This window comes from Ciconia boyciana, chromosome 8, assembly GCF_034638445.1.
Source record: "Ciconia boyciana chromosome 8, ASM3463844v1, whole genome shotgun sequence".
In the NCBI taxonomy this organism is placed as follows: Eukaryota; Metazoa; Chordata; class Aves; order Ciconiiformes; family Ciconiidae; genus Ciconia; species Ciconia boyciana.
In genome coordinates, this window is record NC_132941.1 from 32,703,208 (window position 1) to 32,723,434 (window position 20,227).

Consider the following 20,227-nt stretch of genomic DNA (forward strand, 5'->3'; position numbering starts at 1 on the left):
AAACCACTTGGGCACGTGCCATACAGCAGTGCACAGGCAGGACGGATGCAGACACAGGTAGCCGCAGTGTTGGCAGCAAGTACTGGCTGTGGTAGCTCACGCTAAAGCCGGAGGGGAAGCTTACCGCAGCCTAACCCTTACAGAAGCTCTATGGAAATACAGAGGCCATCCACATGGGACTGCCTGAAGCATCAAAGCATCCTTTCCAGCCACCTCTGCAGGAGCTGACAGACAGCATCTACATACCTTTTCTACTTAAAAAAGAAAAAAAGCCCACACCAAAGAAACATTTATTGTCAACAAAACTTAATTTTTCTTCCTCATTTCCTGATTTATTTTTTTGTTAACCTCCACAGAATGGTGAAGAAAATGGGGAGGATGAGAAGGAGTCAGAGCTGAACAAAAAGGTTTTTGTTAAAAATGTATAATAAAAGCAGAGAGAATACTTCCTGGAAAAAAACATTTTCCTCTATTAAAACTGCCTAACAAGGACAACAGCTTACACGCTGCGGTGAACGGGGCTCTTTGTAAAGGTGTTTCTGGTATCTCACTTGTGACATGCTGTATCTGTCACACAGTATACTCCAACGCTCAGAGAACGTGTAACACCTTCCCCAACAGCAACGTTTCTGAAGAAGACCTGGCATCCATATCAGAAGCCAGCACTTCTCACATAAAGACATTAGTAGACCGTATTTCCCAAATTTTGTACTTGCTTTAGAGTTTGGAGAATTTCAGGTGATGGGGAAATACACACGTTCCTATCTTGTTCCTTCTGCACGCTTCTTTCATTTGCAAAGTAAGAAATAGCCAAGCCCTTCAAATTAAATGTGTCTGGATCTCCTTATAGACACCTTTTAAGAATTTTAGTCACATTTCTGTAATCTGGTCTCCCCTCAGATTTGACTGATAAATACCAGTGCCTTAGAGTAATCCATTTATCTACTGTACCACCCTGCCTCTGTTTAGCTTTAGCAGTCATTACTTTCCACATGTGACATCAATCTACATGCTATCAATGTAAACTGTTTGTATAACGAAGTGTTGTACATTTTATTGTCCTGCCAGCAAAGAAAAGGATAAAATAGCACTTTGCCTGTTGCCTTCAACAAAGGTAATATAATTGACACCATACATTTTGCAATACAGAAACGGAACCATACATTGGCCAGTTTTTTCTTCCTAACACAGCAGGGCTTGCAAATTTTACCACATCATTATTTTCATAAGAAATACTTTTAAAGAGTAGTATTTTTTTGTTTTTTATAGGCATTTTAAAAAATCTGCTTCTTAAACCAAACTAAATTTTAAATACACATTATTAATTTCTATAGCTAAGATTTCTGTGGCTCTGGTTTGATAATGAGATAATTGCCTCGCAAAGGTCAGGAGAACAGCATAGTTAGCTTTCAGAGACTGAACAAAGCACTTGCTATGGTTCACTAAGCGTAGTTTCTGCATCACTCCACATCTCTTTGATTCATCTATTACTAATATTCCATGATACACTTACATTATGGATCCAACTATTTCAACAAACCTGTAATCAAGGAATGACCCTGAATAAAATACTCCACAGAAAGCAGATGGTACGCTCATCAAACGCCTTCAAGCCTAAAATAACCTTTCCCATATAAGAAGGATAGTCAATTAAAACTGAACTTTATGTTCTGAGCTGGAGCTCAGAGTAAATAAAAATCAACATGATACTATTGTGTTATTGGACCAAAATTCCAGGGCATTTCATTCATTTTTTCACCACCCCCACCCCCTAAGAGCAACCAACACTTTTATTCATAGTTCATTCAAAGCCTGTAATGTTTTGTGTGAGTGTGAGCAGACTTGACAGTTTGGGCCAGATCCTGCAAATGCTTGACATCACAAAATTAAAACTATTTACAGCAGTAATGTGCTCCAGTGACAACACTGTGTGAGGAAGGATCTCTCCTGCCTGTCGGAAGCTGATCGGTGCAGCAGCAGAGGAGCAGTCCTGCACTACCTCACAAATGCCACCCCAATGCTACCAGTTGGGTTGGCATTTCTCTGCCAACACAACAAGGCCTGGACTGGGCACCAAGCTTAAAGCCAGCATGCTAGATTTAGGAAAAAGGGGGGAGATGATTCTCCCATCACAGGCATTGTTGAACCCCTTCCCTCTCACTCCCTTTATTATATGTTAAATGCATAATCAGAAATTCCCTCTCTAAGAGACCACAAGAGCTTCCTTGCAGAGATGTAGGGATCTCACACAGCAAAGGTGTACCCACTGCTATGCAAACAGACTTTGCTAGCATTAGCCACAGTGCTCATCCATCTGGTGATATGGGTAATAAAACTTAATTCTCACAGCATAGGTACACTGCTAAAGAAATTACACTGGACCCATTATTGGCGTTACCCTGGGTGTGTACACAACATACATTCTGCCACGCATTCAGCAGCACATCCGCTGCCCTTGGGTTGATCTGACACAAAAAAAAAAGGTGTGAAATCACCTGGCACCTATCAGGAGTTGAATCTTGCAGCCCTCTCTCCCAGCTCGAAGGGGCTGCATACTCCTCTGGAGCTGCAGAGTATTCTCTACACCCTTTGAATTAAGAGGTCACCTTCCAGAAGTGCCTCTGCACTTGTAAAATCAAGCTCCTAGCACTGGCAAAGCCCCCGCTGGAAAAGCCCATGTTCCAGGAAGGCCAGAAACACACCAGGTATTGCTGACATTTGTTCAGGGCCCTGGGAGCATACACGCGGTTGATGAGTGCTCTGCAACAGCAATGGGACGCACAGGGATTCTCTCCTATTTTGCATTTGTTAGCATATTGCACCAACAATGACTTTAAAAAATACCAACATGCTTTGTAAACCTTCTGGAAAGACATAGGTTATAGGCGAATAGTTAAGGTAAATAAACTTCAAATCCAGACAAGGGATCCTTTCACTCATACCGAGTAACTGTGCTATACTCCCTGTAACATTTATCACATGCTGTAACATTTATACACACTCTACTCTGTAACATTTATCTTTGATTGTGATAAACTCAAGTTGCAATACTGAGATCACTAGTGGCTAGAAGCCTTCAGTCTCGCAGAGGAAAGAGCACATTTGGTACTTAACATTTCAAACACAAATAGCATTGGTTCACTTCAAAGGAATCACATCTTCCCCTTGGAAATCAGTGGACACTTAAAAAGAAGAAAAATGTCTTTACTTGTGAGAAAAAGAAAATAGCTGTAATGTGACTTACCAAACTCATCACATATACTTTCATTTTCTATTAGAGTAGGATGATCAAATGTATCCCGACAGTAGAAGATCTGGGGGTTCTTGCTTGTTACTGCAATGCCTCCCAGGGCTAAAACAAACTGGTCTGTTAGTATTGAAGAAGGCTTGTCCTGAATGCGCTTTAACATGGAACGATATCGACAGTACTGTGGATAGCTGAGAATTAGCAGGTTTGAATCTTCATCATCCTCACCTGGAAGAAGAAAGAAAAAAAAATACTCTTAGTATGTCAGAAAAATACAAGACAAGGGCTGCAACTCAAGCATCTCAGAAAACCCATGGCCCACTGGTTCAGTCTTTTCTCAAGACCTATCTTTTATAGCACAGTGGTTTTTGAAAGAAAGGTTAAAAATAGAAATTTAAAAGTTTATTGAAACAGCTTATTTTCTGGCTTTCTGTTCAGTTGTCCCATGCTTACCCACAAGAACTCTACCTGGATAAGTAAGAAACCACCGCTCTGCAGAAGCTGGCCAACGGCCTGAATCAAAGTGCTCTCCATACTTTGCCAACTTGGCTGCTTTGATAGAAATATTATGTGTCATTTTTACTCAGCTCCCTATACAGCCTTACTGAACTCATGTTTACACCAGCTAACGTCTTTTAAAAAATAACAACATACAAGCCCCAGAGCATACAGCTATTAATTTTCCTTTGAAATATCTGATATTGGCAACTACCAAAGGGCCCCCGGGCCAGGGAGGTGGGCTGATCTGACCTGGTCATTGATGCTAAGCTATCCCAACAGATGGAAATCACTTTCCTCACATTAACTGTAAATGCAGCAGGACTCAATAAAACACCTACAGAGCACAACGAGCAAATAAATTTCCAAACAGCTCATACTGTCAAAATGTGGGCTCAAAATACAAAGCAATCTAGAGCTCAGACCTTTCAATTCCCCCAGATTTTAGATTATATTAGGCATAAAGGCAGCAGATTTTGAAATATCACAATCAAGTTTCATCATATGATAACCAGCAGGAAACCTAACAGCAAAAAAACCACAACCAGAGACACAAACATGAGAAATTATTCATTTGCAGGTATGCAGCCAGTACTTAACAGCACTTCTTTTTATACTCATTTATCTCCTCAGGTGGGGTAACTGAACATGGCTTTCCATGCATGCCAATGAAGACAAAGCAAGAGCATGCAGTTTATGTTTTCTGCTGTACTCTGATTACTGAATAACTCAGCTATTTCTTCTCTCAGAGACAAAAGGTCTACTATTTAATCCCATTACCAATACTGAAATCATCTTTCTTACCCTTAAAGTAAAAATCACTTCAGATATTGAAAGAAATGTCAGATCAGTTCTCCCCAACTAAATATGATGGCACAACTCATCTTGATTCGTGTGAGGCAATGGAAATGTTGACACATAAAAGGCTAAATTTTAAGAAGTCTCTGGAAGCAGATATATCACCTTAAATGTCATCACTACAGATGAATGCAATGCTGCAAAAAAAATTAACACGGCAGACGGACTTGGGAAGTACTGCTTTTACAAGCACAGCTCCTGAAAGCCATCACTTAAAAACTCAGAACTTTCCCCACTACTCTGACGTAGGTGGGGAGATCAAACAATTTGTGTAAAAAAGGAAGAGTAATACATTTTGGTAAACAGCATTTACATTACTTTTCTAAGAAAATACAATTTATGGCCCTAAAACCTCTTTTGGTCAATCAGGATGTGGTCATGCTTTTCTTTGTTTTCAACAAGTAAGTATCCCATAAGCCTACACAACAGCACGACTAAGCCAATTGCTCCTGGGAATAAGACTCACTCTTCTTTATTAGGAAACTCTAAAAATCAGATCAGGAAAACTGTTCTAGGAATTAACATGCACATGATCCATCCTTTAGCTCCTTCGAGAGTTTCATATACGCCTGCCTGACAGTTATTACTACTCTATACCTTTGTGTAGATAGGGGTGAGCTGAATCTGTTGATCTGACAGCAGTTTTCTCATGCCAGGATGTGGTCAGCTTTTTAAACAGGGTGTATATAAATGTATGTCCCATGTGCCTTTGTAGTAAACCATTAGTTTCTAGACAAATGTGCTGTAAGTCCCTGCGCAGAACTACACAAACTTTCTATCCCTGACAACTGACGACTTAACTCAAACCCCTGGCATAAATTAAAATCGTCTCATTTTTTACAGGATCACTTTTACACATGCTTGTGCAACTCCAATGAGTACTTTATGATGCATTTGTTTCCTTTCTTTATTCACTCCAGGTTCAACAGATAAATCTAAGAATGAACAAAGGCTGAATAAACTGAAGATTTGTTTAGTGAAAGACAAACAGTGTTCCTGGAACAAAGACTTTTTTTCTCAACCACGCCCACATGAGAAAAGAGAAATCAAAGTAGACCAATCCCTAATAAAATGCAAGCCCAAAGAAGAAGTATTTTTCTTCTAGCAAAATCTAACATGCACCATTTAATGGAGGGCTTAGTGTATATTGCTGAATATTTTTGATAAATATGGTTAGAAAGAGTTTACTCCTAGGAGGAGGAGAGATCAAAATGTGGATCACACTCCATTAAAATCAAGAAAAACAATGTAATTTCTAAAAACATTTAACTGAGATCTTAGAAAACTGAGATGCTGTATTTCTGAATCTCATTTTAGCTTCAACAGAGAGAACATGGTAAAAGATAATACCTACAGTACGCTGTTTGTAAGGCTCAACTGAAATTACTCTAATCCCATGCTTATATCATAATTGTGTGTTTTAATAACCCTCTCCAATGTCAATTTTTCATTTATTTATATATTTCAGGCCTGAAAACAGAGAAACTGTAATTAGGGGGCAAGGTTCCACCCCTGCCTTCCAAGCACTGCCTATATATGCATAGATGTAATCCAACAGTTCCCTTTGTGAGGGGTAAAGAGAGCTGGGATTTGGCACAGCCTGGCATTTATGTTGGATTACATGTTCTTCAAGTTGTCTTTGTAAGAAAGAGATGCATGAAATGCCAAACACAATGAATCTGTGCAAGAACTGACTTTTCAAATCAGCACAACCATTTTTAATATGTAACGCAAGACAATTAGAAGGCCCAAAAGAAAAAAAAAAAAAAGCCTGCTAAAAGCATGAATTCCTAACAAATCCGTCTAGAGCCAGAACTATTTAGAGAGAGAGCAGAGAAATACAAAACTGTAACTCGCTTTTTGTTTGCTTGTTTCGGAAACAACAGCCTATAATGTTATTGCTAACCGCCATAATCTACTCTCAACATCAGTAAGCATTTTTTCTTTAAAAAGACCTTCACACCAGGATTTTATAGAGCTTGATGGAAAAACTATGCATGTTCCTTCCTGTACCTAATTACCTCAACTGCAAAAGCTGCCAAGTATTTTGCCCTTTAGTTCTTTTAATCGTATTAGTGCAAATGCATTTGGATGCCAACAGAAACAAACATTTAAAGATTTTTGCTTAAAAGATTCCAAATATGTATGAGGCTGGTGCTAGGAAAGCACACTCCACTTCTTCCCAGAAAGCACAGAGTTATTTCTGCGGAAGAAATATGAATTTGTGCCTCTTGTAAGACTAAATGTCTAGTTTCGACCCAATTTAAGTAAAATAATGTCAATATGAACTGCTCTCACAATGATTTATGCTACCTTCTGTTACTTTATTACATTAGACATTCCTTTCTCTAAGCTTTATACTTTTCGCCGCGCTCCTAGCAACCACATAAAGGCTGAGCACCAACTTTACGCGCCTGGCACCCTTCCAGGCTTGACTGTTATTGATAATTATATTGAAGTTTCAATTTAATTGCTACTCTGTTGTGACACAGAATATTTTTTGTAATTAGGCATTTCCCATTTTCTGTCCATTCATTTTTTGTATTACAGAAAAAGATTTTTTTTCTCCCAGAAAACATAAGCAGAACAATGATACAGATAAGGGTACATACATCTGTTACTATCATTACCGACACAGTAATGTGAAGGGAAGAAAAAAAAAAATTTAAAGGAAAAAAAAATTGTGAATATAATTTCTCGGAAGGTAATTTTCTTTTCAGTTTAAGTGCTCTTATTCTTCTTACAGTTACTCAATGATTTCCTGTTCTTATTACAAGACATTATACAGAAAGTCATTTTTAAAAAGGAAATGTACTAAAGCAGGAGGCTAAATAGCGTCACTCGCTTGCTATGGTTTGAAATTCCAAACTTTTGCATCTCTCTTATCAATTCGCTGCTCTACCTTTGTGCAATATATTCTACCACAAATCTACTGTCTCTTCCGAGGCAGTTAACACAAATGTACACATCAAAGAGGAAAACACACTTGCAGTTAAACTGCAGGCAAAAGAAAAAAAAAACCCATTTTTTTCCTCCTCACTGTAGCTGGTAAATTGGAGGCAAGCCAAGCCTAGGAGTGGAAAATATTAAAAAGTAAAAAAAAAAAAAAAAGAAAGAAAGAAAGAAGAAAGCTTGATTAAAAAGCAAGAGAAGAGATATTCAGTTCTAAATCTAAATGAATAAGCCACAAACTATTTCATAAAAACATACTGTGACGTAAATTACACATCAGTATTGCACTGTTGTGGTTATTTTGAGAAATGGCTTGTACTGTAAGTCAGCTGGTAAAACCCCACCCTTAATGATTTTGTAATTCTCCATACAGCAATCAACTGGAGCAGTCATGAAATTGCCAAGAAGGAAAACAGACAGAGCTGTAGAGAGTTTGTAATAAAAAGATAATGTACTTTTAACACAACAGAAGTAGAAGATTGGTTTTATTAACTAAAAAAACTACTTAAAAGGTCCCAGGCTTGCCATTTGTTTTGATAAATGTTAACACAGATCTTCATAAGATAAGCAATGTAAGTATCTGGGGAACCAGATAAAATGGGACAATGCTTTGGTGTGTGGGTAGCAAATTGAGCAAGGGAGTTATTTGGAATATAGAGCAAAAATGAAGGAAGTTGCAGGGCTCTGTCCATCAGCCTCCTCTCTTGCGTGGTGCCCTCGCTACTCTGCCTTCTTCCATTACCCTCAGTTGCTAAGGGGGTCTTCCAGAGGATGCACATATCATAATTAGTTTATCATTGCTTGTATGCGTGGCTTTGACCATATCATCAATATGTAGCAGGTACAGAGGTAACGGAGGATGCATCTGGATGTCCAGAGGGACTGGGAACGTCAATGGTTAGCTGTGCTGAATGAACACAGCTGTGACTCCCAAGATGGGATGTCTCTTGACTATTGCAGGGCAGTGTTCAGGTGTCACTGCCCTCCCAAGACTGGGCCTCAGCAACCCAGTGGAGCACACATGATGAGACTCATTTCATCTAATAATGCAGTTTTAGTCTATGATAGTTGTGCAGATCCCTGTGTAGTCAGAGAGATCTCCTTCCAACCTGCTGTTTTATAAGACATGGATCAACTCACTCTCTGGAGTTACTACTCCCTCATCAATGACAACTAGCTTAGTCTAGAGGCTTGACTTGCAGATCAAATTAAGTGAGTGAAATGAATTCCACCTAAGTGACAACACAGTCTGCCCTATGCCAAAGCGATGGTTGAAATGCATGCTAAAAAATTTCCTCCCAGCAGATACACTCGCCATCAAGATAAAAAAGGTTGATCTCATCTGTGACAATAGACTGTGGCTCTTCCAGCTCTTAAGATAGGATCCAGTTCTCCTTCCCCTGTTCTACTCCTTTGCCAAGGACTTTCTGCAGTACGGGCATGAGAACACAGGTGTAGACGAGACAAAGATGTGTGTAGCTGACCCTTCAAAACCAACGACTGCAGGTCAGACACACCCTGCACATCTCAAAGCTGCCTGTTCTAATAACATCCCAAGGGGAGATAGCACTGTCTTCCAGCAGACAGAAATGAACTTCCTACACAATTACCTAAAAAACCTGAATCCCTCAAAAAGTCGAAGAGCAACAGAAACAGCAGAACAACGAAAGAGTAACCAGAATGAGGATGAAGAAACTGGGTCTTTATGACCTAAAAACCTTTAAGAGGAATCTTGCAATGAAAACACCTTCCCGTATCACCATTCAATCATAATGTGCCAAATACTCCCAAATCATCGCCCAGATAACTGCAGCTGGCCAAGAAGCAATGCCAATCATCACCTACATCTCTGGGTACTCCTGTGAGAGAAAGGATGGCTCTCCCAATGAAATAACCTTCATGGGAGAATTATGGCTGGCTCCTTACTTGACCACTTTACACATCGAATTCCCTGCGCAGACACAAGGCTAAGAACCCCAGTAGGAATCCACGTCCCTTTGCATCAGGCTGCTGTGAGCTAGGAGAAACAGCTGAGGTGTTCAGGTAGCTGCATCATCATCACGAAACTACTTCTGCATGCTCTAGCACACCAATCCACTCTCTCTCCCGTGATTAGGGAAGACTTACCAAACACAGCTCTTCCAATTCACCCTGCCTTTTCATTCCCACAGTCTTTGTTCGCTCTAGTAATGCTACTTGGTGTGCCTTGGCTGGCTAATTAATCGCAAGACCTAAAAATATTAATCTAAGAATGATATTGCTCTCACAGGTAAATGCAGATACAGTAATGATTTAACCCCATGAGATGGGACAGGAAATCTGTGGTTTTGGGGTTAAATAAATTTGGGTCAATTATTGACACAACAGGGATACTGCTTTGTTGGCAGGACCCATGCTACTCATCCTTGCTTTGAGAACCCCCCTCTATTTGAATGCTAATGCAATCAAGAACAAAGGCAACGTGTTGCAGGATACGGAACACAGTGATTACATTTATGTTTAGCAGATAATGATGACGTTAACAAGCTGCCTGTAATTCTTACGTGGACATTTGCCTGCCTGATTTTGCTTTTAAGTTGATCAAAAGGCAAAAGCCATTTCTGCCAACACACAGAATAAAACACTCAGCCTTTCTGCATGTATCAGATATTTCTTCCCTTGTAAGGAGGAGACAGAGCTAATTCTCAGAATTTTGTGCCACTTCCCCAGCCCTCCGTTTTCTGTCACAGCGCCAGCAGAGCATCAGCCCTTCAGAGAATTCCTAAGATTAGTTTAACATCTGAAAGAAAGAGAATACTTACAAATCTACTGGAGATTGAAACTACTGTTCAAGCCAACAGCAATACAGCCATTAAAAAAAAAAAAAAGAAAAAAGACAGCACCATCTAATGCGTACTTAAAGCACATGGCTAAAGAACATTTTACTGTCGGTGATTTGGATCTGAGATGTTCTAGTCCTACTTAACGGAGACGAAACCGAGTATGTTGATTGATGACTGACAGTAGGTCCATATAATCGAATCCTCCATAATATTTATCTCGTTAAATCACCCTGAATTCGAATCATAAATCCAATTTTTGAAGAAGACGAAAGAAATCTAATACTGAAAAAGTTTCCAACCAGGCATTCAACATACTTTTTCATACCCTAATCTAATATTCAGCTCCTCATAACTGCAGCTCCTAACCTGGGCTCTCAGGATCCTCCTGTGCCTTAGGAAGCGGGTTTATGAGGTGTTTCTAGACTCAAAAGAAAAGTGACTGACAATCGTCATTTCCAGCTTTTATATAACCCTGCCATCCACAGGCCTCAAACTGCTTTACGGAGACGAGTAAAAATTATTATCCCCATTACACAGAGAGAGAAACTGAGACAGAGAGAGCTTAAAGGATTTATTCTACAGCATCAAGCAACTTAGAGAGCAAGGGAGAGAGCGAACAGCCCAGGCAGAAATCCTTGTCGGTGGGGATTTCTGGGTAAGTTAGAGTTTCCTAAGTTTCCTTGACAGGGAAGTGGCCATCTCCGGCCACCCCAGCCAGCCTGCCTGCCTCCACCAGAGACAGGGGATGGACCAGGCAGGGGCTCTGTGTTGACGCTTCTCTCCTACCACAACCATTTTCCCTGTCCCATACAATCCCTGTCACTCCTTCATTTTATTTAGCTGCTGCCCTGCTGGGATTATCTTCCCCCTCCATGGAGTGTTTGCAAAGCAGCAGTTCGCCCTCCCACCGAACGGCAGGTGACTGCTGCAACAATAGCTGACAGAGCACGAGAAGAGTGAGCCGATGCTGGGGATGTGTCCAAGTTCAGAGCTGGGCTGTGAAATCATCTCCCTGCCTCCCAAAATTTCCTTCTCTCCTTACTCCGCAGGTCACAGGCATAGGCCAGCCCATGTCCAAACAGCCACGGATGGCTACAGAAAACCACTGTGATATAAAAGGTTTTTAAACTGCCCTATTAGCTTTCTAAAGCAGATGGAGACGAGGGAAGGGGGAGATTGACTGTAGAAGGGAACACATGCTGCCTGTCCTCTTGAATGTTCTGGGTCATGTGGACCATTCAGGTTGAATGTGCATCAGCTTTAAAACAAGTATTTATCCTGGTTGTCGTGGTTACTGATAAGCAGCTTCAATTCTGCTGATAACAAAAAGAAGGAAAGAATTAAAAAGGGGAGGGGGGCTGAAAACATAATTTGGTAATATTACAAAGCCAAGAAGAGGAATTAAATCACATTAAACAAGCCAATTGTACTGTAAATGGCTCTGCCTCTGTATTTGCTTTTAAATCATCTAAGGCTCTAACATGGCAGCTGCTTCAGTTTTAACAAACAAACAGTAAAAATTCCTTTTAATAACGAAAGGAAATAATGATATACTTTGCTTTAGCTGAATTCAAACATAATTTAATTTTTCCTGAGGTGAGATTTGCACAGGGAACAATCAGATAATAAGTGTTATCATTCTCATAGACAAAACTGAACCAGCACTTTGCAATTCAAAGTGCTATTTAATGCACCATTTTCAGCAATCTCTGAACACCATCCAACATAGCACTGAACTACGCTTCAGTACTTACACATAAAGCCTGATCCTGCAAATACTTGAGCATGGGAGTTATGTACAAACACAAGTACTTCCACTGCTGCTGTGGCTGAAGTTACACATTCCCTAAAGTGCCTTCATAAGGGGGGTCACATCCAGGAACTTTTCCTACAACATCTTCTCATCGTCTTTATTACTATTACTATGATTATGTGTCTTGGTTTCCCTTTCTTCTGAAGTGTAGCACTGCACAGAGGAAATATTGGAGAATGAAAAACTCTGCTTTCGCAGAGAAACACGCAACTAGAGCCACTGGCAAGAGCAGGACACCCATTTTTACAGCGATGGCAATTAACCACTGGAACAACAAGCTCAAGGATGTAACAGGTTCCCCAATCCAGTGCTCAAGACTGAATCTTTTTTTCCAGAAGATATTCTCTGGTCCGATGAGTTTTAAACTTGTGGTCTGTTTATTTGCTCTCTGTCCTGAAGAGGTCCACAACAAATCTATACTTGCTTGGGAAAATTTTAAGGCATGAAAAACTGGGGAAAAAAAAAAAGAAAAGAAAAAGAAAAAAAAAAAAGAAAGCCACTGAGAGTTAAACTGAGTTACTGGGCTTAATATCTGAGTAACTGGGTCTCCTGTCATCTCCTCTCTCTTTCACCTCCGCACACCATTCAAACACAAATGAGAGAGAAGCATACGCAGCCTTACTTACAAGGGACTGTTACACCACCTTTTCCACATGGCAGAATCAACCGCCTTCATTTTCCATTGCCCCCAAAAGTATGAGTCAAAAGCCTTATCTTGGTGTTTCACACGGGGCCCTTTCACTATCATTCTGAAAATTCGGAGGAACTGTGCCCTCCTCAAAATAGCAACGGCAGAAGCTGCCGGTCCCAGAGCTGTGACACGAGGGGTGGAGGGTGGAAATGGTCCAGTGATTTAAACAGTTGAGCTCTGCTTTTGACATTTATGCCCTCTTTGAAACCCTTAATGAAGTAACAACCCTGTTAATTCTTGCAGGGTATTTAGCACACATAAAAACTGCATTATCTACTATCTACAATTTACTACACACAAGCAGTATCTGGCTCTGTATAAAAATAACAAGCTCACTGTAACCCTCCGCTCCCTAACCATACTGCTGATTTCTTTGACACATGGAGAAGTGAGAATAATTACATTTTACTGAGTGCGTCTCATTACACTGATTTAAGTAAGATTTCCAAAGCTGCAAAAATATGCTTTTCGATTTCATTTGTTTCTAGCAATTCACTCTGCAGACGGTTAGTAAAACCTTCAGAAATCATCATCAATATGGACAAAAATTGTACCCTTCTCATGTGGACATTTGACAGAGGGATAATAGGGTCTAGAAACACCACAGTCAGACGTTTCTCTTCTATTTAATGTTTCCTTCTGTGCCAAACATAATATAACAGACAAGTGTTAGAGAGACATGCAGGGGGGAGTCTGAATAGAGAGCTTTAAAAGAGGTCCTTAATAGAGAAGCTGTATGCTTAGTCTTAACAACATTCAATGGCAATTTATTTGCAGCCATTTTCTCATGTAACCTTTCACATGGGAGCAGGTAAGATAGAGCACAAGACAATTTGTCAACTGCCAGATATGAACAAAAGAAACTATTTTTAATAAGCTTCAGCGGCCCCTTGTATTTGTTTTGCAACATGTTAATAACTTTTTTGGAAGCCAATCAAAGACAAGAAGAGAAAAAGAAGTCAAGCTGGGAAACAAAAACCACAGTTAAAGAATTTTACAGATAAACTTGTGTTATCTGCAGTGTAATAATGCTTAAATCCAGGAGTGGTACAGAATTAGAATTAGCATAATGCCATTTCTTTTAAAAAAAAAAAATTGCAATTACAAAAATGCTAGCACCGTATATTTTTTTCCAAGAATTTGCTGTCCTTTATCTCATCGCAATGTAGTACATACCTGTTCCCCAAAACAACCTTGCTCTGGTTCCCCTCCTTCCCGGTGACGAGGTGAAACTCAACATGAGGATTATAATGAGGAAAGGCCAGTTGGGAGTTGCCAAACTCCAGGCCATCGACCCAACTCCCCTGCACCACACTCCCCTAGCTACCTGGGGAGTCTCACCTCCTAACTGAACTTCTCATGTTGCACCGAATAACCCCCAAATTGTTGCTGTGAAAAACAAACCAAATGTAGCTTCAATAGCTGTTAGAGGTACATGAGTAAGTCTGTGGTTGCTCATTTAACCCAATTCTGCATCACAACAAAGCAGACTCAAGCTGAAGAGGAGTAATAGGAAGAAGGTGTAAAGGAAAAGGGAGCTAATGTACTCCCCCACCTAGGATATGAGGACCAAAAACTGAGCAATATGCAGGACAATATGAACAAACCAACTGTGCTCAAGTTCAGCAATGCCAGAGCCTTCCTGTGTGACCGAGGTCATAACATTAGGTCTTTCTGTGGCACGGCCTCATTTCTGTGGAAAAGGAATTAGTCGCAGGCATGTGAGAGCTTGTGGGCCAGTTGCTCCTGATCCCTTCACCTTCCTGCAGGCATGAGAGGAGGTGCAGAAAGCCTCCTCAAAATGGTATCTATGGATACCTGTGCCAAAAGGGTTTCTGCAGGGCTAAGGTTCAACCATTGGACCAAATGGCTCATACGAGCCCTCAGTCCCATTTCTACGGGAAGCATTTCTGAGGGAAGGAGAGATATGGATTTGATGGGTGGACTGTTCAGTGGATAAGGAATTGGTTGGATGGTTGCATCCAGAGGGTAGCGGTCAATGGCTCAATGTCCAGATGGAGATCAGTGATGAGTGGTGTCCCTCAGGGGTCCATACTGGGACCAAGGCTGTTCAATATTTTCATCAATGACATTGACAGCGAGATCGAGTGCACCCCACCTGATAGTAAGACCCCACCTGGAGTACTGCTTCCAGCTCTGGAGCCCTCAGCACAAGAAGGACATGGAGCTGTTGGAGCGGGTCCAGAGGAGGGCCACGAAAATGATCCGAAGGCTGGAGCACCTCTCCTACGAGGACAGGCTGAGAGAGCTGGGGTTGTTCAGCCTGGAGAAGAGAAGGCTGCCTTATAGCAGCCTTCCAGTACTTAAAGGGGGCCTATAGGAAAGACAAGGACAGACTTTTTAGCAAGGCCTGTTGTGACAGGACAAGGAGTAATGTTTTTAAACTAAGGGAGGGCAGGTTTAGACTGGATTTAAGATAGAGATTTTTTTACAATGAGGGTGGTGAGGCACTGGCACAGTGGCCCAGAGAGGTAGTGGAGGCCCCATCCCTGGAAACATTCAAGGTGAGGTTGGATGGGGCTCTGAGCAACCTGATCTAGTTAAAGATGTCCCTGCTCTTGCAGCGGGGTTGGACTAGATGACCTGTAAGTGTCCCTTCCAATCCAAAGCATTCTATGATTCTATCTTCTGGTACTGAAGAAAAGTCAGAGTGCCCAAACAGGGAGGCATCAAAATCCCAGCAACATATGCTGAAAAATCTGATGAAGTGTTAAGCAATTTCATTAACGTTATTAAAACGTAGAAAATTCCCTTGGAAAACTTCACACAGGCTTTCCTGTCTTGTTGCACATTACTCATGGCCCGAGACACGCGTGAGGAGCAAATGGAGAGAAAGCTTCTCTCCAGTCAATTTGGACTGAGTCCTAGTCTCACTGGTAGAAAGACCAGGCTTGTGGGCTTCAGTGAGAACCGGGCTGGGTCCTTTGAACTAGATTATTATGGCATCTGTAAGAGAGGTACGAAAGTATATGGTGAGAGAAGATGCACTGGAGAACAAAAGGAGCTGCCAGTCAGATGACAACCCTCCTCCTTACGATGATGAAAAGACTCCCAGACACACCAGCAGACACACACCTGCAGAGTTTACTATCCTATCCCCAAAATTAGATTTTGCCTTCTAAGGACTTTGCAGAGGAGTCTGTTATCCAGTGAAGGGAAAGAATATAAGCATTTGCTCTTCAAGAAAGAGGAATGGCCTTTTGAATAAGAAAGGACTCCCTGTGATGGGAACCTACCAGCACAGCCCCACACTCCTCCTGAGAACTAATACAGGATTTCTCTTCCTCTTCTGCAGGACCAGGAAACAATTCCTGGAGAAGAAGAGAAGCCGTGCTAACTGAATTATCTGAAAAGGCCTCAGGTGGAGGCAGGGTGAGAAAGGATTTCAGGACAAGTTATGCCTATGAGCTGAGGAGAACAAGCAAGTATCCTCCCACTCTTTTCTCTAGGCAAACTCTCTTTCCAAGTTTTCAGCGAGAGCGTCAGTCTCCAGTGAATCTGCCCAGGAAGGGCATGGCAGAGCACTGCCAATCTTCCAGAAAACACCAGGCGGCTTGTGCTCTGCTCCCGATGGGCTTCGGTCCGACACCCAGCAGAGAGGAAGGCTCCCAAGTAGAAAACAATCTTAACATACTATCTACTAGTCTGGAGCATGCTCTAATAATAGATAGCACTGTCTATTTCAAAGCACTTAATGGACGCTTATTAATCCGCAGGGCATTCTGATGAGGCAGGTAGGTAGATAAGTATTATTCCCCCTGTTTTACATATGGAATAACCTCTTCAGAGATGTTCCGACTTGCTTAGGGCCACCAAATGAATCACGGGGCTCAGCTCTCAGCAGGTCCTGGCTCCCAGACCTGTGCTCAGACCTCTCAGCCATACCTCTTTCACAAGTGCAAAATCTTCATTTCAAACATGGAGAGAGAAAGGAAGAAAGATCAAGGAGGGACAATAACCCTGAGAAAAAATACTCTCTGGGAAAGGAGCTTCCAGAAGAACTACAAAACAGAGCCTTGTATCTACTGAACGCTAGATACCAAATCTAAGACAAGGAGAGAGATGAAAATCACACTCTGATACAAAATTTTAAGAGTTTTTGCCACATATTCTGTTCAAGGAGTCACAGCTATTTATTGTGATTTGTAACCACCGCTTATGTCAGTTAAATAGTTTTAGTCTCCTAATTTCTAGCATGGCCACGAGTGTTAAAGAACGTGTGAGGGCAGCAGTCCCGAATGCACAGAATATATATGCTTAGTACATATGTGTAATTTACACGCCCACACCCACAAAGTTACACTGAGGTGTTGTTCCACGCTAGAGACGTTTGTGACTTTAGACACCACGCTGCCCTGGTAGGCAGGAACACATAAATGATGGATTTTATATCTCTTTGGGAAAGAGCAGCAAACAGTTTCAGCCACCGTTTGTAAACAGCCAGAACTCACAAGACATCAGATATCAAATGGCGCACGCTTCCTCGAACCAACAGCATGCTTTATCTCCCACTAATAGTCCTCTCAACCAGCACAGAGTGAGCTGGGGAAATTACACCCTGAACTTTTAAGGCTCCAGATCCAATACATGTGGTTTTCACCCTCCTGAATGTGCCTCTCGGTGACACCTTCCCTTTCAGCTCGCACCCCCCATATCACAGACTCCCCGTGACCACATCGCATCCCCGAGCCTCCCGGCTTCTCCTCTCCAGCCATAGCTACCAGGGATCACCAGCATCAGGTGACTGCAGCCCAGTGCTCACTCCCCAGCAATGCCTGCCTCTCAGAAACCCGGATTGACTACCGCTGGTCACAGGCTCTAGAGCCTAATCTCACCTGCGCAAGGGAGCAGGATTACCTTACTCTCATTTCTGCCAGGGGAATGGCTACACTGGCAGGCCAGCAACGTCACCTCCACAGTAACAGCCCAGCACCAGCCAGGACAGAGGACTCTGTGGTGCAAGGTGCTGCACGGACCGTTCCTCTTCCAGAGAGGTGCTGAGAGCACCAACACACACAGGATCCACGTGGAGGCGAGAGAACAACAGTACGGACTGTGCAAGTTCCACGTTCCTTGTCAGTGCATTTCTGACTCTCACTACACAATTAAGTGAACCAGGGTCCTTGAAAAAGTGAATGCAATGTGCTGGTACCCCAGAACGCTCACTAGTTGTTTGTGCTAAAAATAATCTTAATTTCTGCTTCTATGGGATTCAAGGACCAATATCCAGCAACTACGGGCTACACAAAACATTACTTATTTTTCAGAGTGAAAAAAATTATTTATGCAGTACATTATCAATTTCAAATGGTGATGTTTAAACACAAGTTTGATGAACTATATGCAGCATAATACAGCTGCTTTGCATTTTGATTCCTTTATTTATAGACCATGGCAAATTAATAACTCAAAAATGTTGTTTCAGGCAAAGTAATGGACACACAATAAAACTATTCATTTCCTCAAAGGTCACTCTAGGAGAAGCATACATTGTTTAGAAGCCTACCAACAATGCTATTGTTCCAAAGAAAAGTGAAAATATATAATGAGCAGTTAGTGCCTATATCTGCATCAGAGACCCTAGGCTAATTTAAAGTGCAATCTTAAGGCAATCAATCATACTCTAAAATTACTTCATTTTCCAAACTGTTTACACTTTTTAAGTTACAAATCCACTTTCTGCTATTTCAACTCACGATTTACAGCTACAGATTTAGCCTGCCTTGGCTTGCTGCCAAACTCTAGTCATGAGGGAGCTAATGATCTGAACAGATCAGTGTTTTATAATGGAGAAAAGCGCATGTAAATTTCCAGCATGTCTGCAAGTAATCAAGGCATGCTGACTATAAATGAGGCGGCCTCACATTTATTTTAGGAGAAATATCTTAAAGCCCCACTTTTTATCCGGGCCAACAACAACAACAACAAAAAAAAAGAAATCCTTTTTAAAAGGTACTCCAAGAGTATTCCAAATGATTCTAAATGAAACTGCTAGGCAAACAATAATTTAAAGAATAGTACAATAGCTAATTTCCTTTAGTGTTTCTATCTCAACCAGATCATATCCTTATCATGGCAAGCTGGAACATTAAACTCTCTAGTTCATGGAATCAAAACACAAGAGTGCTTCATATTACATTATAGAAAAATGAGCCATTCCCTACAAACAAGGTCAGATTTCTGGAATGCCAAAGGTCTACATTTAAACGGAGCTGGGAGGAGGGGAGGCTTTGCCCACTCCGCTCTCTAAAAAGCGGTGGGAAACTAGACCGGCAATTTAAATGTTTTAATAGCCAAAATGGTAGAAGGAGAGCAAGAAGTCTCTTGGGACATGATACTTAAATTAAGTATGATCTTTATTGTTTCATTACAGTGGCATAGCCAAATAATGACTTTGCGTACCTGTACAAATAATGCTGGATCCTCATTTTCTAGCAGAAATAATTACTCTGTTCTATCATTTTCTGCTTACCATCAACCTACACCTCCCTCCCCATGTAGGCACTGAGTTGTGGTAGGTTTGGGGCTGGACCGAGAAAAGTTTCAGATTTTTTCCTGTCTTTAAAGACCATACCAAGGAGGCATATTCTGACCCAAAAGTGGCTTTAAGAATGGAGCTATAAATATTCTTCTGTGGTACTTCCTGAAATTCAATCCATCATGATGGATATGTCTGTTATAACATTATTACATGCCTAAACTCAATTGTATAATTGGACAGGGCCAGAAACAATAAGCTGGCATTGCTTTGTTGCAGCAAACTACAGCTTTAAAATACCTGTAATCATAAATCAACATATTTATTTGAAGTTCTGTCACGAAGCAGAACAGGAAAAGAAAAATTAAACTAAACTAGCTGGTAAAGAATTTCATTTTACCTTCTAGAGACTGAAAGGTTTTACCGGCTTTGAGTCTCACCACCACTACAACTGGGAAAGTCTTTCTCCTTTCTAGGTTGCCTTGAAAGGCACCTCCTCCAGAAAGATTTTGCTTCCTTACAGCTTTCCAACACAATCGGCAGGGCTGCACTGAGGAATCCCGCAACTCCATAGTACGATGGATACATCTGCATTGCAGCCATTGAGACCAGGGTAACGGGGAGCCAGGGCTGGGAAGAGACAAAGCGATCTGTGCCCCCCGCAGCCAGCCAAATGCCTGGTGGGCCACGGGTTCAGGGGCCAAATATCAGCCGTCACTGCTGGCGCAGTCGGTCATGCTGGAAGCCCTGGAGGGAGATAGCTGAAGTCTGTCCTTGTTGTGGAAGCAGTCAACTGAGCATTTTTTATCCCAGCTTGTGAAATATTTTCCTACTCATCCTCACAAAA

General features: G+C 41.4%; 1 protein-coding gene across 3 annotated transcripts in view; it reads right to left on the minus strand.

The window, feature by feature from the left end:
* The window catches only part of ARID5B (AT-rich interaction domain 5B), a 122,298-nt gene that overhangs the window by 68,816 nt on the left and 33,255 nt on the right, over positions 1-20,227 (minus strand). For all 3 annotated transcript variants that reach the window (XM_072869914.1, XM_072869915.1, XM_072869913.1), the window contains one exon: positions 3,245-3,475. In XM_072869914.1, coding sequence (XP_072726015.1) covers positions 3,245-3,475 — 231 coding nt within the window. The remainder of the gene's footprint in view (positions 1-3,244; positions 3,476-20,227) is intronic.